Below are 19,302 nucleotides of genomic sequence, written 5' to 3'. Positions count from 1 at the left end.
TTCTAATTTGTGGATTAGGAGATTGTGATCAACTTTATCAAAAGCTTTGCTGAAGTCCAAGTATATGAAGTCTACTGCATTGTGTTGGTCCACTGATTTGGTTATGGTGTTGAAAAATGATATGAGGTGGGTTTGGCATGATTTGTTTCTGACAAACCCGTGCTGGCTGTTGGATATAACATTGTTTGTTTCTAGGTAGTGGCAAAGTTGTTTTTTAATTATTTTCTCCGATATTTTTCCAGGTATAGAAGTCAGACTGATTGGTCTGTAGTTGCCTGGGTCAGTCTTTTTACCTTTTTTGTGGATGGGGACTATGTCAGCTCATTTCCAGTCTTCCGAAAAGTCTCCAGTGGTCTAGGATTTTTGGTAGATGAGGAGAAGTGGTTCCGCAATGGTGTCTGCAGGGGTTGTGGGTTTCTGATTGGCACTGCCGGGTTCTTTAGCAGGGTCAACTGATCTCTTGTATCCTTGATCGGCCACGTGGTCTGTTTGCCACTGCCGCTCTTGATGCCTCCAAGTCTTTGACAGCTGCTTTGCAGTTTATCTTTCTTTGTAGTTGAAGGTGGGATATCTGTCCTTTTATCCCTTTACCTTTTCTTCTGGTAATGCAGGCTTTTCTAACTGGTTATTTCTGTCTTTTTTCTGCTCTCCATCCCTTGCTACGTGGTTATGCTTCCACCCTTGTCGCCATCTTGGTTTTAGTTGTAATAGATTATAAACCAGATTTCCTGCCAGGATTGTGAAAGCAATCTGATTTTTTGGAAAGGGAGTCCATTAGGGATATTGGGAAACTGAGAGTGTGAGTTAAAGTGCTCCAAGGAGTCACATCCCCTCCCAGGGATGTACTCATATGAGTGATGGTGAGGAAGTATTCTACTTTTGAGACCAGCCAGCAAAGATGGGGGAGAAAAGGTCCTTTGGGTGGGTGGGAGCCTAGAGGGGAGTGAGAACATTTCATTGATGATGGGTAGAGAAGATATGATAGGAGACAAGGGGCTATCCTGGCTTCTTATCCTCTGGGCTGCACCCTATTTTGCAGTCAGCAGGCATTTAGATGCCTGGCTTTTGACTGTTTAATGCCAGGTCAGACTGTAAAAAGGCTATCCTTATCTGTGATTTGACTGCAGATGAGAAAGTTCACATAGAATGCATTATGAAGAGCTGGCTGTGCTTAGAGGGCAGGTGCCCATCTTGTGGCTTTGCCCAGCTAGGTTTCAGGTATGGAATCAGACAAAACCTTAGGCCAGCAATGGAAAAGTGATAATTTAAGAGCCTCTGATGGTTCTCAACAGTGTTTCCCCAGATTACCTGTTCTTTAGATTGAGCTCTAGATCAGTGTTTTTCAATCAGTGTGCCGCAGCACACTAATGTGCCGTGAGACATGGTCAGATGTGCCGTGAAGAAGGAAGCTCAGATTCCGGTCTTGCAACATTTGCTGAAGGTGTGAAGAGCAAAAAGTTGCGAGACCGGAAGCTGAGCTTCCTTCTCCGCACCTTCCAAGTTTTCTGGCAGCTGCAGCGCCCCGCCTGACTGGAACTTCCCTGGTAGTGACGGCAGGTGAGCTTTGGGGCCCGGCAGGAGGGCGCCGGCAGCGGAAGTGGGAGGGCGTCGACAGCAGCGGTACCAGGCAGTAGCCACGGATTGGCGGCTGTGATCAGTCAGCAACAGTGGCATCATGCAGTAGTCGCGGGGCATCGACAGGGTGGTCGGCTTCGAGCGAGAGCTCTAAGGCAGAGGCACCGACGGTGGCAGCTGGACATGTTGCTGGATGCTGTACATACTGGCGCTGCGGGACTGGCACTGGCCTACTGGCTGGGCCGGGATGGAGGTGCCAGCCCCACGCCCATGCCCAGCGCAGCATGTACGGCATCCAGTAACACGTCCAATCGCCACCGTTGGTGCCTCCGCCCTGGAGCTCCCGCTCACAGCCGACCGCCCTGTCACCGCCCCATGACTACTGCCCAATGCCACTGTTGCCGGCGTGGTGTACAAGAGAGCAAGAGAGAGAGAGAGAGAGAAAGAGAGAGAAAGAGAGTGAGACAGAGAGAGAGAGAGAAAAAGAGAGAAAAAGAGAAGGGGAGAGAGAAAGAGAGAGAAAGCAAGCAAGAGAGAAATAAAGAAAGCGATTGATTGCGCATGCGTCAGATATCCTAGATGCCCTACCTCAAGCCTCAAAATACCATAAATCCTTCTTGAAGAAAAGCAGAGGAGAAGAGCATTCACAGAAGTTCAATCTAAAGATTTGTGGTTTCAAGCGAAGATGGGGATTCTTTCGCTATTACAAAGTGAGTACAATAAATCCTAAAATGGCAGAAGGGGGTGAGCCTAGCCTTGGAAAAATGGAGTCAAAGTTAGACCAGCTGTTACAAATTGTTACAGGATTTGAACAAAGATTTATTACAGTGGAGACAGCATTAGGAAATCTTTCCTCAGACATAAAAACAGTTAAGAAAGAGGCTGATGTGGCTACCGTAAGAATTCAGAATGTAGAAAAACAAGCTAAAGATCAAGAAGAGACAATTAAAGAAATGAATTACAGAATTGCTAATCTGGAAGATCATCAAAGGAGAAGAAATTTACGTCTGTGTGGGTTTAGACCAGACTTTGCTTCAGGCTCAAATTTAAACAAAGCAATAATTGGTTGGATGAAAAAGCAAGGTAGCCAGGTTGGTTCTGATGATATTTTACATATCCATTGGGCTGCCCCACGTAGAAATAGGGAGAGGCAAAGAGACATTGTTATGGCTTTGTCCAATGAAAAAAAAGCTGAGATCATCTACAAGTTTTTGAAAAGTTGGGCCAGCCTTAAACAAGATGGAAATGAGATAAGAGTTCTAAGAGATCTCTCTTGGGGAACTTTGAGAGCGAGAGCTGCCTTATGCCCAATTTCAAGCCATTTATATCAAAATGGAAAAAACTTTACTTGGGGGTTTCCAGCTGCTATTTTGGTATTCCAAGAAAATAAGATGTTTAGGGCACATTCACTGGAGGAGGGAAAGGCATTGTTGTATCAAATGGGAATCAGGTTTGAAGAAAGCGAAGCACAAGAAACAGAAGGAGGGGAGAGTGGATCAGTTGGTGAGCCAAAAGGAGCAGAAGGAGGAGAAGGTCTTTTCAGCGGTCGTAGTACCCCAGACGAGGAGGAAAACAAAGGGAGGAACATTGAAGGAGTTAACGGGGCAGGTAGAGGCCATCAGAAGGGAGCAGAGGAAAACAAGAGCTCAGCATGAGAAGAAAGCAAAGAAGTGATTTTGTCCCCCCTCCCCTTTTCGGAGATGTTTTTGGAATGTAGTGTTAACTTTTATTCTCGTTGGGAGAGAGAAGGGAAAATGGTAAAGGTAGTTTTAAAAGTTAAAGAAGGAATTATCTAAATGGATAAAGGAGGGTGGGAGGGGAATTTTTATCTTTAATTACATTTAAAAGTGGTTGAAAGTGGAGCTCAGCAGTGTGGGAACGCAATCAGGAGAATGTGCCTCATGACTGGACAAGGTTTTTTTCTTGTCCTCCTCTCTTTTGGTGGGGGGAGCACCGGCGGAGGCACATTGGGGGGGTGACTGGGGTAAGGAAGGGGAAAATAAGTAAACCAATAGCAAAACAAGAGGGGGTAAGGTTACTTTTGTATATTATGAGTGAGTGTAATATAAAGGTTTCAAATGTGAATGGTTTGGAATCGAATTTGAAACATTACAGGATATTGAGGATGGCTAAGCAAAATAAGGCAGACATTATGATTTTGACAGAAACACATAAAAGACGGGGAGGAAGGGATAAATTGATTAATGATAGAAATTGGAAATGGGTATATGAATCTCGAGGAACGCAAAATAGTAGAGGTACGGAGATTCTTATTCATCAGAGGGTTCTATTTGAAGAGGTTGGAGTTCAGAAAGATAGAGAAGGGAGGTGGTTATTTGTTAAAGGGAAAATTAATCAAAAGAAGTTGACATTAGCAGCAATTTATGCCCCGAATACGAAAACAAAACAATTTATAATACTGTAAATACTAAGAGGAAATTGGATAATTTTATGGAGGGCACAACGTTTTTGGCAGGAGATTGTAATATGCAATTAACAAATGGGATTGGAAATAGTAGGATGTTACATTTAAATAGACTTAATATGGTGGATCTCCATGCAGATATACCAAATAGAGGTACATATTATTCAGCAAGATATCATACATTTAGTTGCATTGACTATATATTAATGAACAGGGTGGGCAATATACAAGTTAAAAAAGTAGATATTAAAAGTATTTGGTTGTCAGATTATGCCCCACTTTTGGCAGAACTGGAAATAAGTCAGGAATGCAATCAAATAATTTGGAGATATAATGCAGTTGTAACTGCTAGTGAACAAGATACAGATAAATTGCAGACAGAGTTATGTGGATATTTTAGAATTAATGATGTGGGTGATATTAAACAATCAATTGTGTGGGATGCATGTAAGGCCTATATGAGGGGACAATGTATATGTATGTAAGCAGATATTAGGAAGAGGTGGGGTAGAGAAAGGGAAATGAAGATAAGGGAAATAGACTTGATTGTTATTAATTGAGTTTAATTATTCTAACCACAATTGTATAATTAATAGAAAATATTTGAAATTGCATATTTTTTATGTTAGTATTGAATACAAATAAATATTTTATTGATAAGTTAACTTTTCTGTATTGATCTAAATAGAATTAGTTTTTTTTTTCATTTTTGTATTAAGAAGACCTCTATAACAAGAGGAGCAATGATAGCTCCCATATATGTTAAATGTCGTTTGTTTTGTTTGTCTTATATTTTAAAAAATCAATAAAAATTATTCAAAAAAAAAGAGCAGCTAAGATTAACTAAAAATAGAGATTGGAATAGTTTATTGAAATTGCAAAGCAAACAACTGATGGTGTAGGAAGAGATCCAATGAAACAAGATAAAAATGATGATGTGACAAAAAACATTGAGCTGGGGAACAAAATCAATGCAGCAAATGGCAAGATATTTGAAGAAGAGGAAAGAAAAATCATGTATATTAGCACTGAGAGACTCTAGTGGAGATGTTAGATACGGTAAAGAGCAGCTAGAGAAGATAATGAGAAAATATTATGAGGACTTGTATAAAGAGGAGCAGGTTAATATAGGAGTCCTCAATGTTGGGAAAATAGTAAGTGAAGAAGATAAACAAATATTGAATGCAGAAATTACACAAGGTGAAATTGCTAGAGTAATTAAAGGGTTAAAACAAGCCAAAGCACCAGGCCCAGATGGGTTTACAGGGGAATTTTATAAAACTTATATGAATGTATTGTTGCCGCATTTGGGGAAACTGTTTAATAATATGTTGTTAAATCATGATATCCCGCAGACATGGAAGTTTTCAGAGATTGTTACTATCCCAAAGATTGATCAAGATTTAAGAGAGCCTGGGTCCTACCGTCCTATCAGTTTGGCAAATCAAGATTATAAAATATTCATGAAAATATTGGCAAATAGACTCAAAAATATTTTACCAAAAATAATTGAAGAGGATCAATATGGATTTGTGAAGGGAAGGAAAATAAGTGAACCAATTAGAAATGTAATAAATGTGATGCACCATGCTACCGTTACTAAAAGGAAATTGGAAATTTTGAAATTAGATGTTTATAAAGCTTTTGATAAAGTTAACCATAGCTATTTATACAAACTATGTAAGGAATCAAATATGGGGGACAAATTTTGTGAAACTATAAAAGAGATTTATAAAGGGAATGAAGCGTATATAAGGGTGAATGGACAAAGAACGCAGAGAATTAAAATATTAAATGGCACCAAGGAGGGATGTCCTTTATCTCTAATGTTATTTGTAATAGCAATAGAGACATTAGCTAATAGGATAAGACAAGATAACACTTGGGCAGGATATAAAATAGGGGATTTAGAAATGAAATTAAACTTATTTGCAGATGATGCAATTATATTGAACCAGACCCCGATGGAGATGATCAAAGGATTAAGAAATATTTTGCAAGAGTTTAAACAGGAATCAGGACTGTCGGTTAACATGGAAAAATCAGAGATTATGTGTTTAAATACAGGTCCGAGAGAGCAGATAGAAATTAGGAAAGAATCAGGGTTGAAGTTAGGATTAAAGAAAATTAAATATCTCGGAATTTGGCTATTGAGAAATCCAGCGAAAATTGAGGAGGTGAATTTTAGATTAATATGGAGGAAAATGCTGAAACAGATGAGGAGCTGGAAAGAGAAAAAGCTAAGGAGAATCTCTAAAATAAGAGCTGTGAAAATGATGATAGTTCCCAAAATGATCTATCTATTTCAGGTACTGTCAGGGGGGCTATCAGCATCCAAGTTTAAAGAGTGGGATAAAAAACTTAATTACTGGGTTGAAGAAGATAAGAGACCATGAATAAGGAAAAAGTGGTTAATAGCGAATGAAAAAGAGGGGAGATGGGGAGTTCCTTGCTTAGAGATGTATAGGGAAGTATTTCAAATTGAAAGGTTAATAGAGCTGCAATTATTTGAAAATAAATGGGTGAAACTGGAAAAACAGATAAATGGGATGAAGAACAGAGAATTAATTTTTATAAAGTGGAATAGGAGCGACTTAGGTAAATTAATAGGTCCCATGAAAGGGACTATGGAAATTTGGAAAAAATGGCATGGGAAAATAGGATTATTTAAATCTAAACTGTCATTGCTTTATGTAATAAATAGAGATAACGAAATGAATTTAAATAGGATTATAGGAGAGTTGAAGGGAAGAGGGATAACTAAGATTGAACAGTTATACGAGAAGGATGGGAGGCCAAGTAGAAATCGTATAGAATGGGAGTTGGGTAAGGGAAGATGGCTACAAATAAATGCAATATGTAAATATCTGAATGAAAGGGAGAATAAAGAAGCACTATTTAGGGAGGAGATAGAGTTAGAGAAAAAAGTGAAGGTATATAGGTGCAAGCAAGCAATATATATAAGATGTTAGTGCAGTCAGATGGGGACGTGATCCAAGGATTGACTAAATGGTGGCAAAATGAGATACAGGTAGAGGCTCATGAGATGAAAAATATAGTAGAAAATATAAGGGAAACTAAGAATACAAGAGTTAGGAAATGAGAAGGAAAATATTACATAAGTGGTATTACACACCCATTCAATTCAGCAGAAGGTTAAGGGTATTTGTTGGCATGGATCATTACTAAGGAAATGGCAGTATTAGTCAAAAGTAATGAGATGGGAGAATTTAGAGAAATAAAACAAGCAGCAATAGAAAGCACTCAGGCAGTAATAGTCTTGGGTTGGAAGGATGCAACAAAATGGACAATACAAAATTGGTATAGGTACATGGTGGACCACATTCAATTTGAAATTATGGATAAAAGGATGAATTTGGTTAATGAAACTGACTTGAGACAACTGATGGGACGGTGGGACAAGGTAAGATGATATATGGCGTGTAGAATCCGAGATCAAGCTTCAAGAAATAAATTGGAATCACTTTATAATATGTAAATAGATACTTTGCTCTTGGGTTAACATGGTTTATACAAGAAACACTCCCGATTTGGTGGTGGGGTATGAATGTTTGTCGGGTGGTGTGCACTTTTCACAAAACACTCGTTTTATGTTGTGTGTATCTTAATACTGTAAAAAAACAATAAAATAATAAAAAAGAGACAGAAAAAGCAAGAGAGTGAGAGAGAGAGAGAAAGAAAGGAAGAGAGAGAGAAAAAAAGGAGAAGAAGGGAGAGGGAGAGACAAATGAGAGAAAAAAGGGGAGAAAAAAAGAGAAAGGAGAAAATGATTGAGGCAGAGAATGAGAGGAAAGAGAGAAACAAAACAGGGAGAGAAGTGGGTCTCAATTTAAAGCATATGATAAAAAGCACCCAAAGAATAAAGAATAAGAGAGAAAAAAACCCAGCCCTCACCTGTTTTTGGAAATGGTTCAAGAGTGTGTATATATACACACACACATATACACAAGGGGGGGAGGAGACAGGGATGGAAAAAGAGAGGAGAGTGTCTTAGAGTGTCATTTTGGTTGATGGTGTGCTCCAGGATTTTGTAAATGTAAAAAATGTGCCGCGGCTCAAAAACGGTTGAAAATCACTGCTCTAGATATAATTTGGAACAGTTACTTCTGTACTAGCCTTCTTGATATGTAGCAATTGGTTGCCTAGGCTCCTTGATTCCATAACTGGGCTGGCAATGGAGTTTCCCAAGTTTATGATTCTGGAAACTTAATCTGTCTTTTCTGGAATTGGTCTCAGAGGCAACTTGGGAGTTCATGATAACTATGGGCATATCCCATGTAATCTAGGACACAACATGTGAAAGGAGGTCTAATCTGGTTTTGCTGTCAGAGTCCTGACAATGTGATATGGATATGGGGAAGCACTCACTTGTTCCCTGCTGTCCAGACCTGATTATTACTTGGTAACCATGGAGTTCTCTGGTACAGCTCCCACTGCAGGTAAAATGGCCAAAGTAACCTTTGGGTTTCAGATCTTGAGATTGTTCTTGATAATCTGTTGCATAATCCAGTTGAGGTCATGGTTGCCTTCAGGAATGTGGGGGGCATGGATTTGATTGCACTTTTATAGCCTCTTTCCTACTGTAAATCCTGATATTCTCCTTGGTTTACCAAAAACATTGAGGAAGATTAACAGATGAAGAGACATCAATGCTTTGGAGGGTGATGAGGAATGAATGTAATTGCCAGGCCTTGAAAATTTGTTTCTACTAAAGCCCATAGGGAACCAAAACCATGGTAGAGCTTATGCAAGGTGATATTAACTGTTATGGAGGGATATACTCATCTCAGCCATGAATTTTGTGATTTATTGTTTTAAATTGTTGTACTGTTTTCGTATTGTTTTTAATGCTTTCTGGGCTGCCTAATCATGTTATTGAGATGAGCTGTTATATAAATGTGAGAAATAAATAACTGCTAACTGCCACTTGATGGTGGGATTGCCACTGGATTTTTCTGGCTTGGTTAAATTTAAATCTTTAGGTGGCAGAAAAAGATTAGCGTCAGTCCATGTTCCATGACATCTTTTTTTTATTTGTCAGAGTTAGACTACATCTGAATATAAGGGTTCTGCTATTAACAGTCTTGCTCATTACAGTTTATTCATTCCGAAGCCACCATCTAAAAGCATAGTCATTTTTATTCCAGTATGTTTATCTTCTGTATGTCTTGATATGGGAAGAAACCATTGCCACCTTCTCTCTATTATGAACTATGTCAAGATACAGTTAAAACCATATATATATGGTTTAACAGAGCTGAAGGGATTGGATACTGTAGCCTAGAGGATAATTCTCTGCCTTACAAGGCAAAGGTTTGCAGGTTCAAGTCCCAGTGGGTATGGCTAGCTGATGAGGACAAAATAAGGCCGAAATAGATCTATCCTAGTCTCCCTTAATTTTCTAATTCAGCAAAAAAACATGTGACATATATATACCAGTGTGATCCGACATATATATATATATAACGGTCTTGGTATATTCGGCTTTCTTCCCGTGTAGGATTTGGAAATTTCTGGCAACGTTTCGACGAGGTCTCACTCGTCATCTTCAGGCTGGTGTTTCTGTCCTTGTTCTAAGGTGAACACTGCGAGACCTGAGCTGCCTTCCTTCTATAAATACTGGTGGCTGGGTGTGGTTTGATGGCTCAGCAATTGCCTGCTGTGTAGAGACTTCCTGGTGAGTCAGTGGGGCAACAATTGGGGTCGTTGATGTAGCTGAGGTATGCTGATTAGTTAATGGTTGTAGATTAGGCGTGATATCCTGGGTAGTTGGAACTTGCAGGCTACTTGATTGTTTTACAATGTGTGTTCTGAGTCTGGTTTCTATGGCTGGGATACGTTTGAGGGCTGGTTTCCAGATGTCTGGTAAGCGAGAGGTATCATCCCGCTTGTTCATATTTTGGGGATGTTTTTCTATCTCGATGGCTTCCATGATTATTCTTTTGCTGTAGTGTTCTGTTTTGGAAATTAATTTGGTACTGTCAAAATCAATTTCATGTCCTGTAGTTTTGAAGTGTTGGAAAAGGGAGGAGGTTTTTTACAGAAGGAAGGCAGCTCAGGTCTCGCAGTGTTCGCCTTAGAACAAGGACAGAAACACCAGCCTGAAGATGATGAGTGAGACCTCGTCGAAACATCGCCAGAAATTTCCAAATCCTACACGGGAAGAAACCCGATTATACCAAGACCGTCATACCTGTACCCGTGAAAATCTACGAAAACAAATATATATAAAAAAACATTTGACACACACACACACACACACATATATATATATACACACACACACACACACATACATACATACATACATACATACATACATACATATATATAATGTCGGATCACCCTGGTATATTGAAGGAACATCACAGCTCCTTTTTTGCCTCTAGGCCCAACCCAGGGCCATTTCAAGGCAGTTAATTTATTCATAGCCTACAACTATATTCTGTATATCTGTTCAGCAAAAAACATGTGAAACATACATACATACATACATACATACATACATACATACATACATACATAATCCCAGATAGGGTATGGCTGGCTGACAAGAGCAAATAGGCTTGAAATAGATAGATATTAGTCTCCCTTCCTTTTCATTATCAGCAAAATTACACTTATAGATTACAGTTGTCAGCTATAAAAAGTTTATCTGCCTTGGAATATGGTCCCTAGTGGGACAGAGAGGCAAAAAGGAAGCTGTATGCTTCTCCCATATTTGGGTATACCACGGTGACTCGACAAAAAAAATCACATATAACCCTTCCCTGGTACAGGCTGATAAGGAGGAGAGCCTGTAGTCTAGAGGCTAAGGCCACTGCTTTACAAGGCAAAGGCTGCAGGTTCAAATCCCAGTAAGGGTATGGCTGGCTGACGAGAGTAAATAAGCTCAAAATATATCTATATTAGTTTCCCTTTCCTTTCATTATCATCAAAAATATGTTACACATATATGTGTATGTATGTATGTATGTGTATATATATATATGTGTGTATGTGTGTGTGTATATATATATACTGTTACCTTGTGTAGTTTATTTTATAGCCAGCAATGTCATCATTAGGTGACCTCAGTCGCCACTGGGAAGGTGTTTCCAAGTGCCAGTAATTGATGCGATTGAGAAACATTTTAGCCAATTCTACTATGGTTTGTCTCTCTTTTGATGGGAGATGACTAAATTTGTATTGCACAAAATTATTAACTCCCTTAAAGAAGAAACAGAAAGGAGAGGAGTTGTGAAAACCTGGTATAAAATTCAAAATTTTATGGACCTGGGAAGAAATAACTTCTAACAAATATTTTCTATAGAAAATTTCGGCATCTTTACCAAAGTTCTGGTTCATATTTTATGTTCATATTTTATGTCTCTTAGGAAAGAGACTACAGGTAGTCCTCAACTTTAACAGTTCACTTAGTGACCACACAAGTTATAACAGGATCATTTTTCACACCAACAACCGTTGCAGCATTTCCATAGTCATGCGATTTACATTGAGATGCTTGACCACTGACTCACATTTACGACGGTTGCAGTGCCCCAGACTCATGTGATCCCTTTTTGCAACCTTCTGACAAGCAAAGTCAATGTGGAAGCCAGATTCACAACCAGATTATTTATTTAATGATTGCAGTGATTCACTTAACAAATGTGGCAATAGTCACTTAACAAGAGTCCCATTTAGCAACATAAATTTTGGGCCCAATTGTGATTATAAGTTGAGGACTGCCTATATATCACTATTTACAATGTATACATTGGCTGATCACAATGGCATATCTTAGTCCACAATATATGATGAATTATTAACTTTATTATAAAGTGATTTTATGTCCCTAAACAAACCAAAGATCAATAACTAGATGGGCAAATTCTGTATAAAAAAACCCCATTGTGTTCAGGAATGCCCTTTAATTTAAGACATGTTTCATATCTAAAGGTGCTTTTATGCCTCCAATGTTATACAATACACCCATAGTATTGCATGTTAAAGTTAAACATAGAAACATAGAAGTCTGACGGCAGAAAAAGACCTCATGGTCCATTTAGTCTGCCCTTATACTATTTTCTGTATTTTATCTTAGGATGGATATATCTTTATCCCAGGCATGTTTAAATTCAGTTACTGTGGATTTATCTACCATGTCTGCTGGAAGTTTATTCTAAGGATCTACTACTCTTTCAGTAAAATAATATTTTCTCATGTTGCTTTTGATCTTTCCCCGAACTAACTTCAGATTGTGTCCCCTTGTTCTTGTGTTCATTTTCCTATTAAAAACACTTCCCTCCTGGACCTTATTTAATCCTTTAACATATTTAAATGTTTCGATCATGTTCCCCCTTTTCCTTCTGTCCTCCAGACCAGTGTTTCCCAACCTTTTTTGAGCCGCGGCACATTATTCATATTTTCAAAATCCTGGGGAACACTGAAGGGGCTAAAGAAGGGGGGGGGGTTTAAAGAAAAGTTTGGACAAAAAAAAATCTCTTCCTCCATTTCGCTCTATTTCTCCCTCTTTCTCTCTCTTCCTTCCTTCCCTTCTTTCTCTCCATCCCTCTTTCTTTCTTCCTCTCTTTTTTGCTCTTTCTCTCTCCCTCCTTCCCTCCCTCTATGTCTTTCTCTCTCCCTTGCTCTCTCTGCCTCTCTTGCTATCTCTCTTTCATTCTCTCTCTTTCTCTCTTTCTCTCTCTTTCTCTGTCTCTCTTGCTATCTCTTTCTTTCTCTGTCTCTCTTTCTCTCTCTCTTGCTATCTCTCTTTCTCTGTGTCTCTGTCTATCTTGCTATGTCTCTCTTTCTCTCTCTCTCTGCTTCTCTTGCTATGTCTCTCTTTCTCTCTCTTTCTCTGTCTCTCTTGCTATGTCTCTCTTTCTCTGTCTCTGTCTCTCTTGCTTTGTCTCTCTTTCTTTCTCTTTCTCTCTCTGCCTCTCTTGCTATGTCTCTCTTTCTCTCTCTCTTGCTATGTCTCTCTTTCTCTCTCTCTTTCTTTCTCTCTCTCTTTCTTTCTCTCTGTCTCTCTTGCTATGTCCCTCTTTCTCTCTCTCTCTTGCTATCTCTCTTTCTTTCTTTTTCTCTCTTGCTCTCTCACTCTTTCTTTCTTTTTCTCTCTCTCTCTCTTTCTACCACGCCGACAACAGCGGCATCAGGCAGTAGCCAAGGGTGGCAGCAGAGCGGCTGACTGCGAGCGGGAGTCCTGACGGCGGCAGCTGGACGTGCTGCTGGACGCCGTATATGCTGGCGCTGCGCTGGGCATGGGGCTGGCACCTCCGGCCCAGCCAGCGAGCCAGTGCCAGCCCCGCAGCGCCAGCATGTAGGTCTCCAGCAGCACGTCCAACCGCCACCGTCGGTGGCTCCACCCTGGAGCTCCCTCTTGCCGCCGCCATCTCCCCGCGACTGCCTGGGGCTGCTGCAGCTGGCACCTTCCCGCTCCCACTGCCGGGCCCCAAAGGACGCTTGCCGCCGATGTCAGGGAAGCTCCAGCTGGGCGGAGCGCTGCCGGTGCCTCTGACCTGGAGCTCCCACTCGCAGCTGTCCCCCGGCTACTGTCCGATGCCGCTGTTTTCGGCGGTCTCCTGCTGGGCCCCAAAGAAGGAAGGCAGGAAAAAAGAGGCGCGAAGAATGAAGCTCTCCTTTTTCCCGCCTTCCTTCTTTGGGGCCCAGCAGGAGAGCACCGAAAAGAGCGGCATCGGGCAGTAGCCGGGGGACAGCTGCGAGTGGGAGCTCCAGGTCGGAGGCACCGGCACCGGCAGCGCCCCGCCCAGTTGGAGCTTCCCTAGGAGCTTCGCAGCACACCGGTTGGGAAACGCTGCTCCAGACTATACAGATTGAGTTCATTAAGTTTTTCCTGATATGTTTTATGCTTAAGACCTTCCACCATTCTTGTAGCCCGTCTTTGGACCCGTTCAATTTTGTCAATACCTTTTTGTAGGTGAGGTCTCCAGAACTGAACACAGTATTCCAAATGTGGTCTCACCAGCACTCTATATAGCGGGATCATAATCTCCCTCTTCCTGCTTGTTATACCTCTAGCTATGCAGCCAAGCATCCTACTTGTTTTCCCTACCGCCTGACTGCACCCATTTTGAGATTGTCAGAAATCACTACCCCTAAATCCTTTTCTTCTGAAGTTTTTGCTAACACAGAACTGCCAATACAATACTCAGATTGAGGATTCCTTTTCCCCAAGTGCATTATTTTACATTTGGAAACATTAAACTGCAGTTTCCATTGCTTTGACCATTTATCTGGTAAAGCTAAATCATTTACCATATTACAGACACTTCCAGGAATATCAACCCTATTGCATACTTTAGAGTCATCAGCAAATAGGCAAACCTTCCCTACCAAACCTTCCCCTATGTCACTCACAAACATATTAAAAAGAATAGGACCCAGAACAGACCCTTGTGGCACACCGCTTGTAACCTGTCTCTGCTCAGAATACTCGTCAATAATAACTCTCTGATGTCTATGCTTCAGCCAGCTGCAAATCCATTGAACTATCCAGGGATTAAGTCCAATCTTCACTAATTTATCTATCAGCTCTTTATGTGGAACCGTATCAAAGGCTTTGCTGAAATCCAGGTAGGCAATATCCATGGCACCTCCTTCATCCAACAACTTTGTGACATAGTCAAAGAAATCAATGAGATTAATTTGACATGATTTGCCTTCAGTAAAGCCATGTTGATTTGGGTCCAATAAGTTATTGTTTTTTAGGTGCTGATTTATCCTCCTTTTGAGTAGAGTCTCCATCATTTTAACTACAACTGATGTCAAGCTAACTGGCCTGTAGTTACCAGCATCTTCTTTACTGCCCTTCTTGTGGATAGGCACAACACTGGCCATTCTCCAATCCTCAGGAACATCTCCTGTTAACAGGGATTGGTTAAACAAATCAGTCAGTGGGGTAGCAATGACAGATCTGAGTTCTTTAAGAACTCTGGGGTGGATGCCATCTGGACCCATTGCCTTATTTATCTTTAATCGTTCAAGTTCTTCTAAGACATCGGCTTCTAAGATCACTGGAGCTGAATCCGTACAGCTGGAAGCAATGCTATATCCCTCTATAGTATTATTTTGTAACGTGTCTTTTGAGAAAACTGAACAGAAGTAGCTATTGAAATGGTCAGCGATCTCCTTATTCCCATTAATGCAAGTATTATTCCTGGTACTAAGCTTTGTGATGCTGCAGTTTTTCTTCTTCCAATCACTAATATATCTGAAGAAGGTTTTATCCCCCTTCTTTACAGATTTGGCAATTTCTTCCTCTTTTGAGGCTTTTTTTCATTGACTATAGCCCTTACATCATACAGAGTCTGGCACAGCTGGTTAAGACACCAACTAGATGGGAGAATATTCTAGATTTAGTTTTTATGAATGGGAATTGGGTTTCAGAGGTCAAGGTGGGAGAAAATTTAGGTTGCAGTGACCATCTATGTTTGTGGTTTGATGTAAAAACTGATTGTGAGCAATCCTATATTGCAACCAAAGTATTGGATTTCAGAAAAACAAATTTTAATGCAATGGGGGAATAATTAAATAATGAATTAAAGGGGAGGGATAAAATGGCAGGAGCGAGCACCCAGTGGACTGTATTAAAAAAGGCCATCTTAAAAGCCACTGGACTATATGTAAGAAAAATAACTAAAGGTAAAAGGAAGAAGAAACCACTATGGTTTAGCAATGATGAAAGGGCTATAGTCAATGAAAAAAAGGCTGCCTATAGGAGGTATAAAGAGTCTGGAAGTATAGCTGATAGCGAGGTGTATAAAATGAGACAGAAGGAGGCGAAACAGATAATATATTCTGCTAAAGCCTGTTTGTAAATAAACGTAGTTTCTAATATTGCATCCAAAGTTTTAAGCCCTCTCTTCCCACCAATGTTTCCCCTCACTTGTAGGTATAGAGAAGTACAAGAAGATAATGGAAATTGGGATTATAAGTAATTATTGTAACTCAAATGTTTCTTTGGACCTATATCTCCCACTACTGTCCATATCAGAGCATTTTAGTGAATCTTCCCTGGTTTTAATATAGCACAAGTGTATCTATGAATCCAAATTGCATTTGCCAAAGAAACTTTGGCCAAAATAATCTGATATAATTAGCCTATATAGTTGTTCATGACATTATGAATCTTCTCAAATAGGTGTTTGAAATAACCAAAATTCCTGTACAGTTTTAAACCTTGTTCCAGTACAATATATATTTATTTATTCGATTTTCTATGCCGTCTTCTCCTTAGACTCAGGGAGGCTTACAACATGTTAGCAATAGCACTTTTTAACAGAGTCAGCATATTGCCCCCACAATCCGGGTCTTCATTTTACCCACCTTGGAAGGATGGAAGGCTGAGTCAACCTTGATTTAATAAACTTATTAAATTCTTAACATTTAATTGGTGCTTATATATTAATCTCAACTAATAACAATAGTTACGGTACCTTCCTAAATCTGCACCTTAATTTCTAAAAATATCAGCTACCTACCTAGGGTCTTGTAGTGATACAAATTGTATCAGCTACTGGATTCCTTTTAAACATCCTCTTTTGTATTGCTAAAGGTGGATTTTCCAATTTACAAGATGCATTTTCCATACAATTTCCAGGGGCACTGAACTAAAATACAATGGCCTCTCTGCAGACATGTATAAAAATACATTAAGGAGAGTACTACTTAAACTAAAAATAATCATTATAACATACAGATGAAAGTGCAAGTTGAATTCTAAAATGCATGCAATAGATTTACAATGCCTGTTGGCGTAACAAAAGGCAAAACTATCTTAATGTGAACTTTTTTTGACAGCTTTCTTTAATGATCAACATAAGAAAATCATGTTTTTGTATTGCCATAACTATCTATTTCTAAAGAACTATTAAATAAACATAATATCATACTAAGAGATGCCTGCTGGTATACTTTACCTCTTCAATACTAGGTTTCTCAAATGGGGGACTTTCCAGAGATCCGTCCACAACAGGTTTCCCCATATGTAATATACATTTTCTCAAAAGCTGTTGAAAAGAGTTGGAAAATGATAATGAAATGTGACAATTTCATACTTTTATTTATGTTTGTAATATCTCTACACACTTATATGCACTTATATGAGTGCATTTGAGGTCAAAACTGCAAATTAAAATTTATTTTCTAAACAGAAAAACATTCAATTTACCTTGAATAAGTAGAAATAAACCTGCTTGGTATCTGCATCTTCTTCTTTGTGAACACAGGTGAAGAGATACTCAACATCCAACACAATTCCCAAAAGCCTGTTCATTTCTTCTTCTGAGACATTCTCCAAATGGGAAACATGAGCAGCTAAAACAAACAAGGAAATCTTAGGCTTTCAAGGAAAAAGTCAAGCTACTGCAAATATATAGTACAATCATTCTTGACTTAATGCCTTCTTTTTATATGTAAGCTTCCATTCAGCTTGATGAAATCATAGGTTTGAAGAGCCTAATAATGCAGTGCCGATCTTAAACTAGATAAAGACATACTTGCTTATATCACCCTGGAATGAACATTTGGTAAAGCCTGTTAAAGCTCTGAAAATTACTAATGCATTATTTTCTTCAGAACAAGCTGTTTAAAAATGATCAGAATCATTTTTAGATTTTCTTCTTGTTTAGTTAATGAAAGATTTATTTGTAGAAGTAAGCACCATTCTACTATTATACTAAATCATTTTTTTTGAAAATATATATATATAAGGGATTGATCTTTTACTATATGTTTAATATTATACATTTCATAATGCAGACATGTTTGCTACTAGAAGAATGTTTTGGTGAACAGTTTAAAAATAGAAGGAACTACTTTATCTGCCTTAAACGATACTGGTTTCAGTGGTGGGTTGCTGCCAGTTCAGGCTGGTTCTTTAGAATCGGTAGCGGAAATTTACTGCCACTCACCCAATCAGCAACAGTGACCAGTGGTCCACACTTCCGAATTGATCCTCTGGCCGCTGCCATTGCAAAAATACCTTCTGCACTTGTGCAAAGGCTTCTGCACATGCACAGAGGGGCACTTCCCTCTGCGTTGCTTCGCGCTCACGTGCAAAATGCATACTTCCGTCACGATGCAAACTAGTAGGGAAGGTAAGTGGAACCCACCCCTGCTGGTAATCTAACATTTCTTACAAACTTCTTTCTCAGATACAATTTGGTACTGCTGGGCGCAGTACCAAAGGATCTCAGCAGACATTTGAAAACCATAGGAATTGACAAAATCTCCATCTGTCAATTGCAAAAGGCCGCTTTACTGGGATCGGCAAACATAATTCGCCGCTACATCACACAGTCCTAGGTGCTTGGGAAGTGCCCGACTGGTGATGAAATACGAAATCCAGCATAGTGATCTCGTTTGCTGTGTTGTACTGACATAATAATAATAATTAGATTTGTATGCCGTCCTTCTCCAAAGACTCATGCAATATAGTGGAGCAGTTGATGTGATGTGCTGGTGCCTGGAAGCTGTAAGGGTCTGGATGCGAGCCAACAGGCTCAAGCTCAACCCTGACAAGACCGAGTGGCTCTGGGCATTTTCTCTGAAGGACAATACCATCTGTCTGTTCATTGTTCTAGGGGGAGAAACTTTAACCCACTCAGAAAAGGTCTACAATCTGGGTGTTCTCCTGGATCCACAGCTGAGGCTTGACCATCATCTCTCAGTTTTGCCCAGGGGATCTTTGCCCAGGTTTGTCTGGTACACCAGTTGTGGCCATATGTGGATCAGGAGGCTCTGCTCATGGCCAATCATGCCCTTATCACCTCACATCTTGATTATTGCAATTTAGCATTGGCTACCAATTGGTTTCAGGTCACAATTAAAGGTGTTGGTTATCACCTATAAAGCTCTACATGACTTAGGACCAGACTATTTACGTATGTCTCCTGCCACATACCTCCCAGAGACTAATTAGATCCCACAGGGTTGGCCTTCTCCGGATCCCATTGACTAAACAGTGTCTGTTGGTGGGCCTGCGGGGGAGGGTCTTCTCTGTGGTGGCCCCAGATCTTTGGAACCAACTGCCCCCCGAGGTCTGTACTGCTCCCACCCTACTGGCCTTCTGAGAAGCCTTGAGAACCTGGCTCTGCCAGCAGACCTGGGGGCCATGAGAATTAACATATTTTAGTCCCATCCGAAACATATCTTGATTGATTTGTGTGATGATATGACTGTATTGATTAGATTAAGGTTTTTTACTGTTATTAATGTTTTAATTTGATTTTAAATTGTGTTAGTTTTATTGTTGTGAGCCGCCCTGAGTCCTT

The 19,302-nt window shown here is 39.8% G+C and overlaps 1 protein-coding gene across 6 annotated transcripts in view; it reads right to left on the bottom strand.

The window, feature by feature from the left end:
• The window catches only part of KAT2B (lysine acetyltransferase 2B), a 221,346-nt gene that overhangs the window by 143,558 nt on the left and 58,486 nt on the right, over positions 1-19,302 (bottom strand). For all 6 annotated transcript variants that reach the window (XR_011556813.1, XM_070727254.1, XM_070727259.1 and 3 more), the window contains exons 3-5: positions 17,199-17,344; positions 16,948-17,037; positions 11,049-11,230 (exon numbers count right to left, since the gene is read on the bottom strand). Coding sequence is in view for 5 of the 6 variants with exons in the window: in XM_070727254.1 (XP_070583355.1) it covers positions 11,049-11,230; positions 16,948-17,037; positions 17,199-17,344 (418 nt within the window). In the remaining variant the exon portion in view is untranslated. The remainder of the gene's footprint in view (positions 1-11,048; positions 11,231-16,947; positions 17,038-17,198; positions 17,345-19,302) is intronic.

This window comes from Erythrolamprus reginae, chromosome Z, assembly GCF_031021105.1.
Source record: "Erythrolamprus reginae isolate rEryReg1 chromosome Z, rEryReg1.hap1, whole genome shotgun sequence".
Taxonomy (NCBI): Eukaryota; Metazoa; Chordata; class Lepidosauria; order Squamata; family Dipsadidae; genus Erythrolamprus; species Erythrolamprus reginae.
This window is presented reverse-complemented; position numbering and strand designations above follow the sequence as displayed.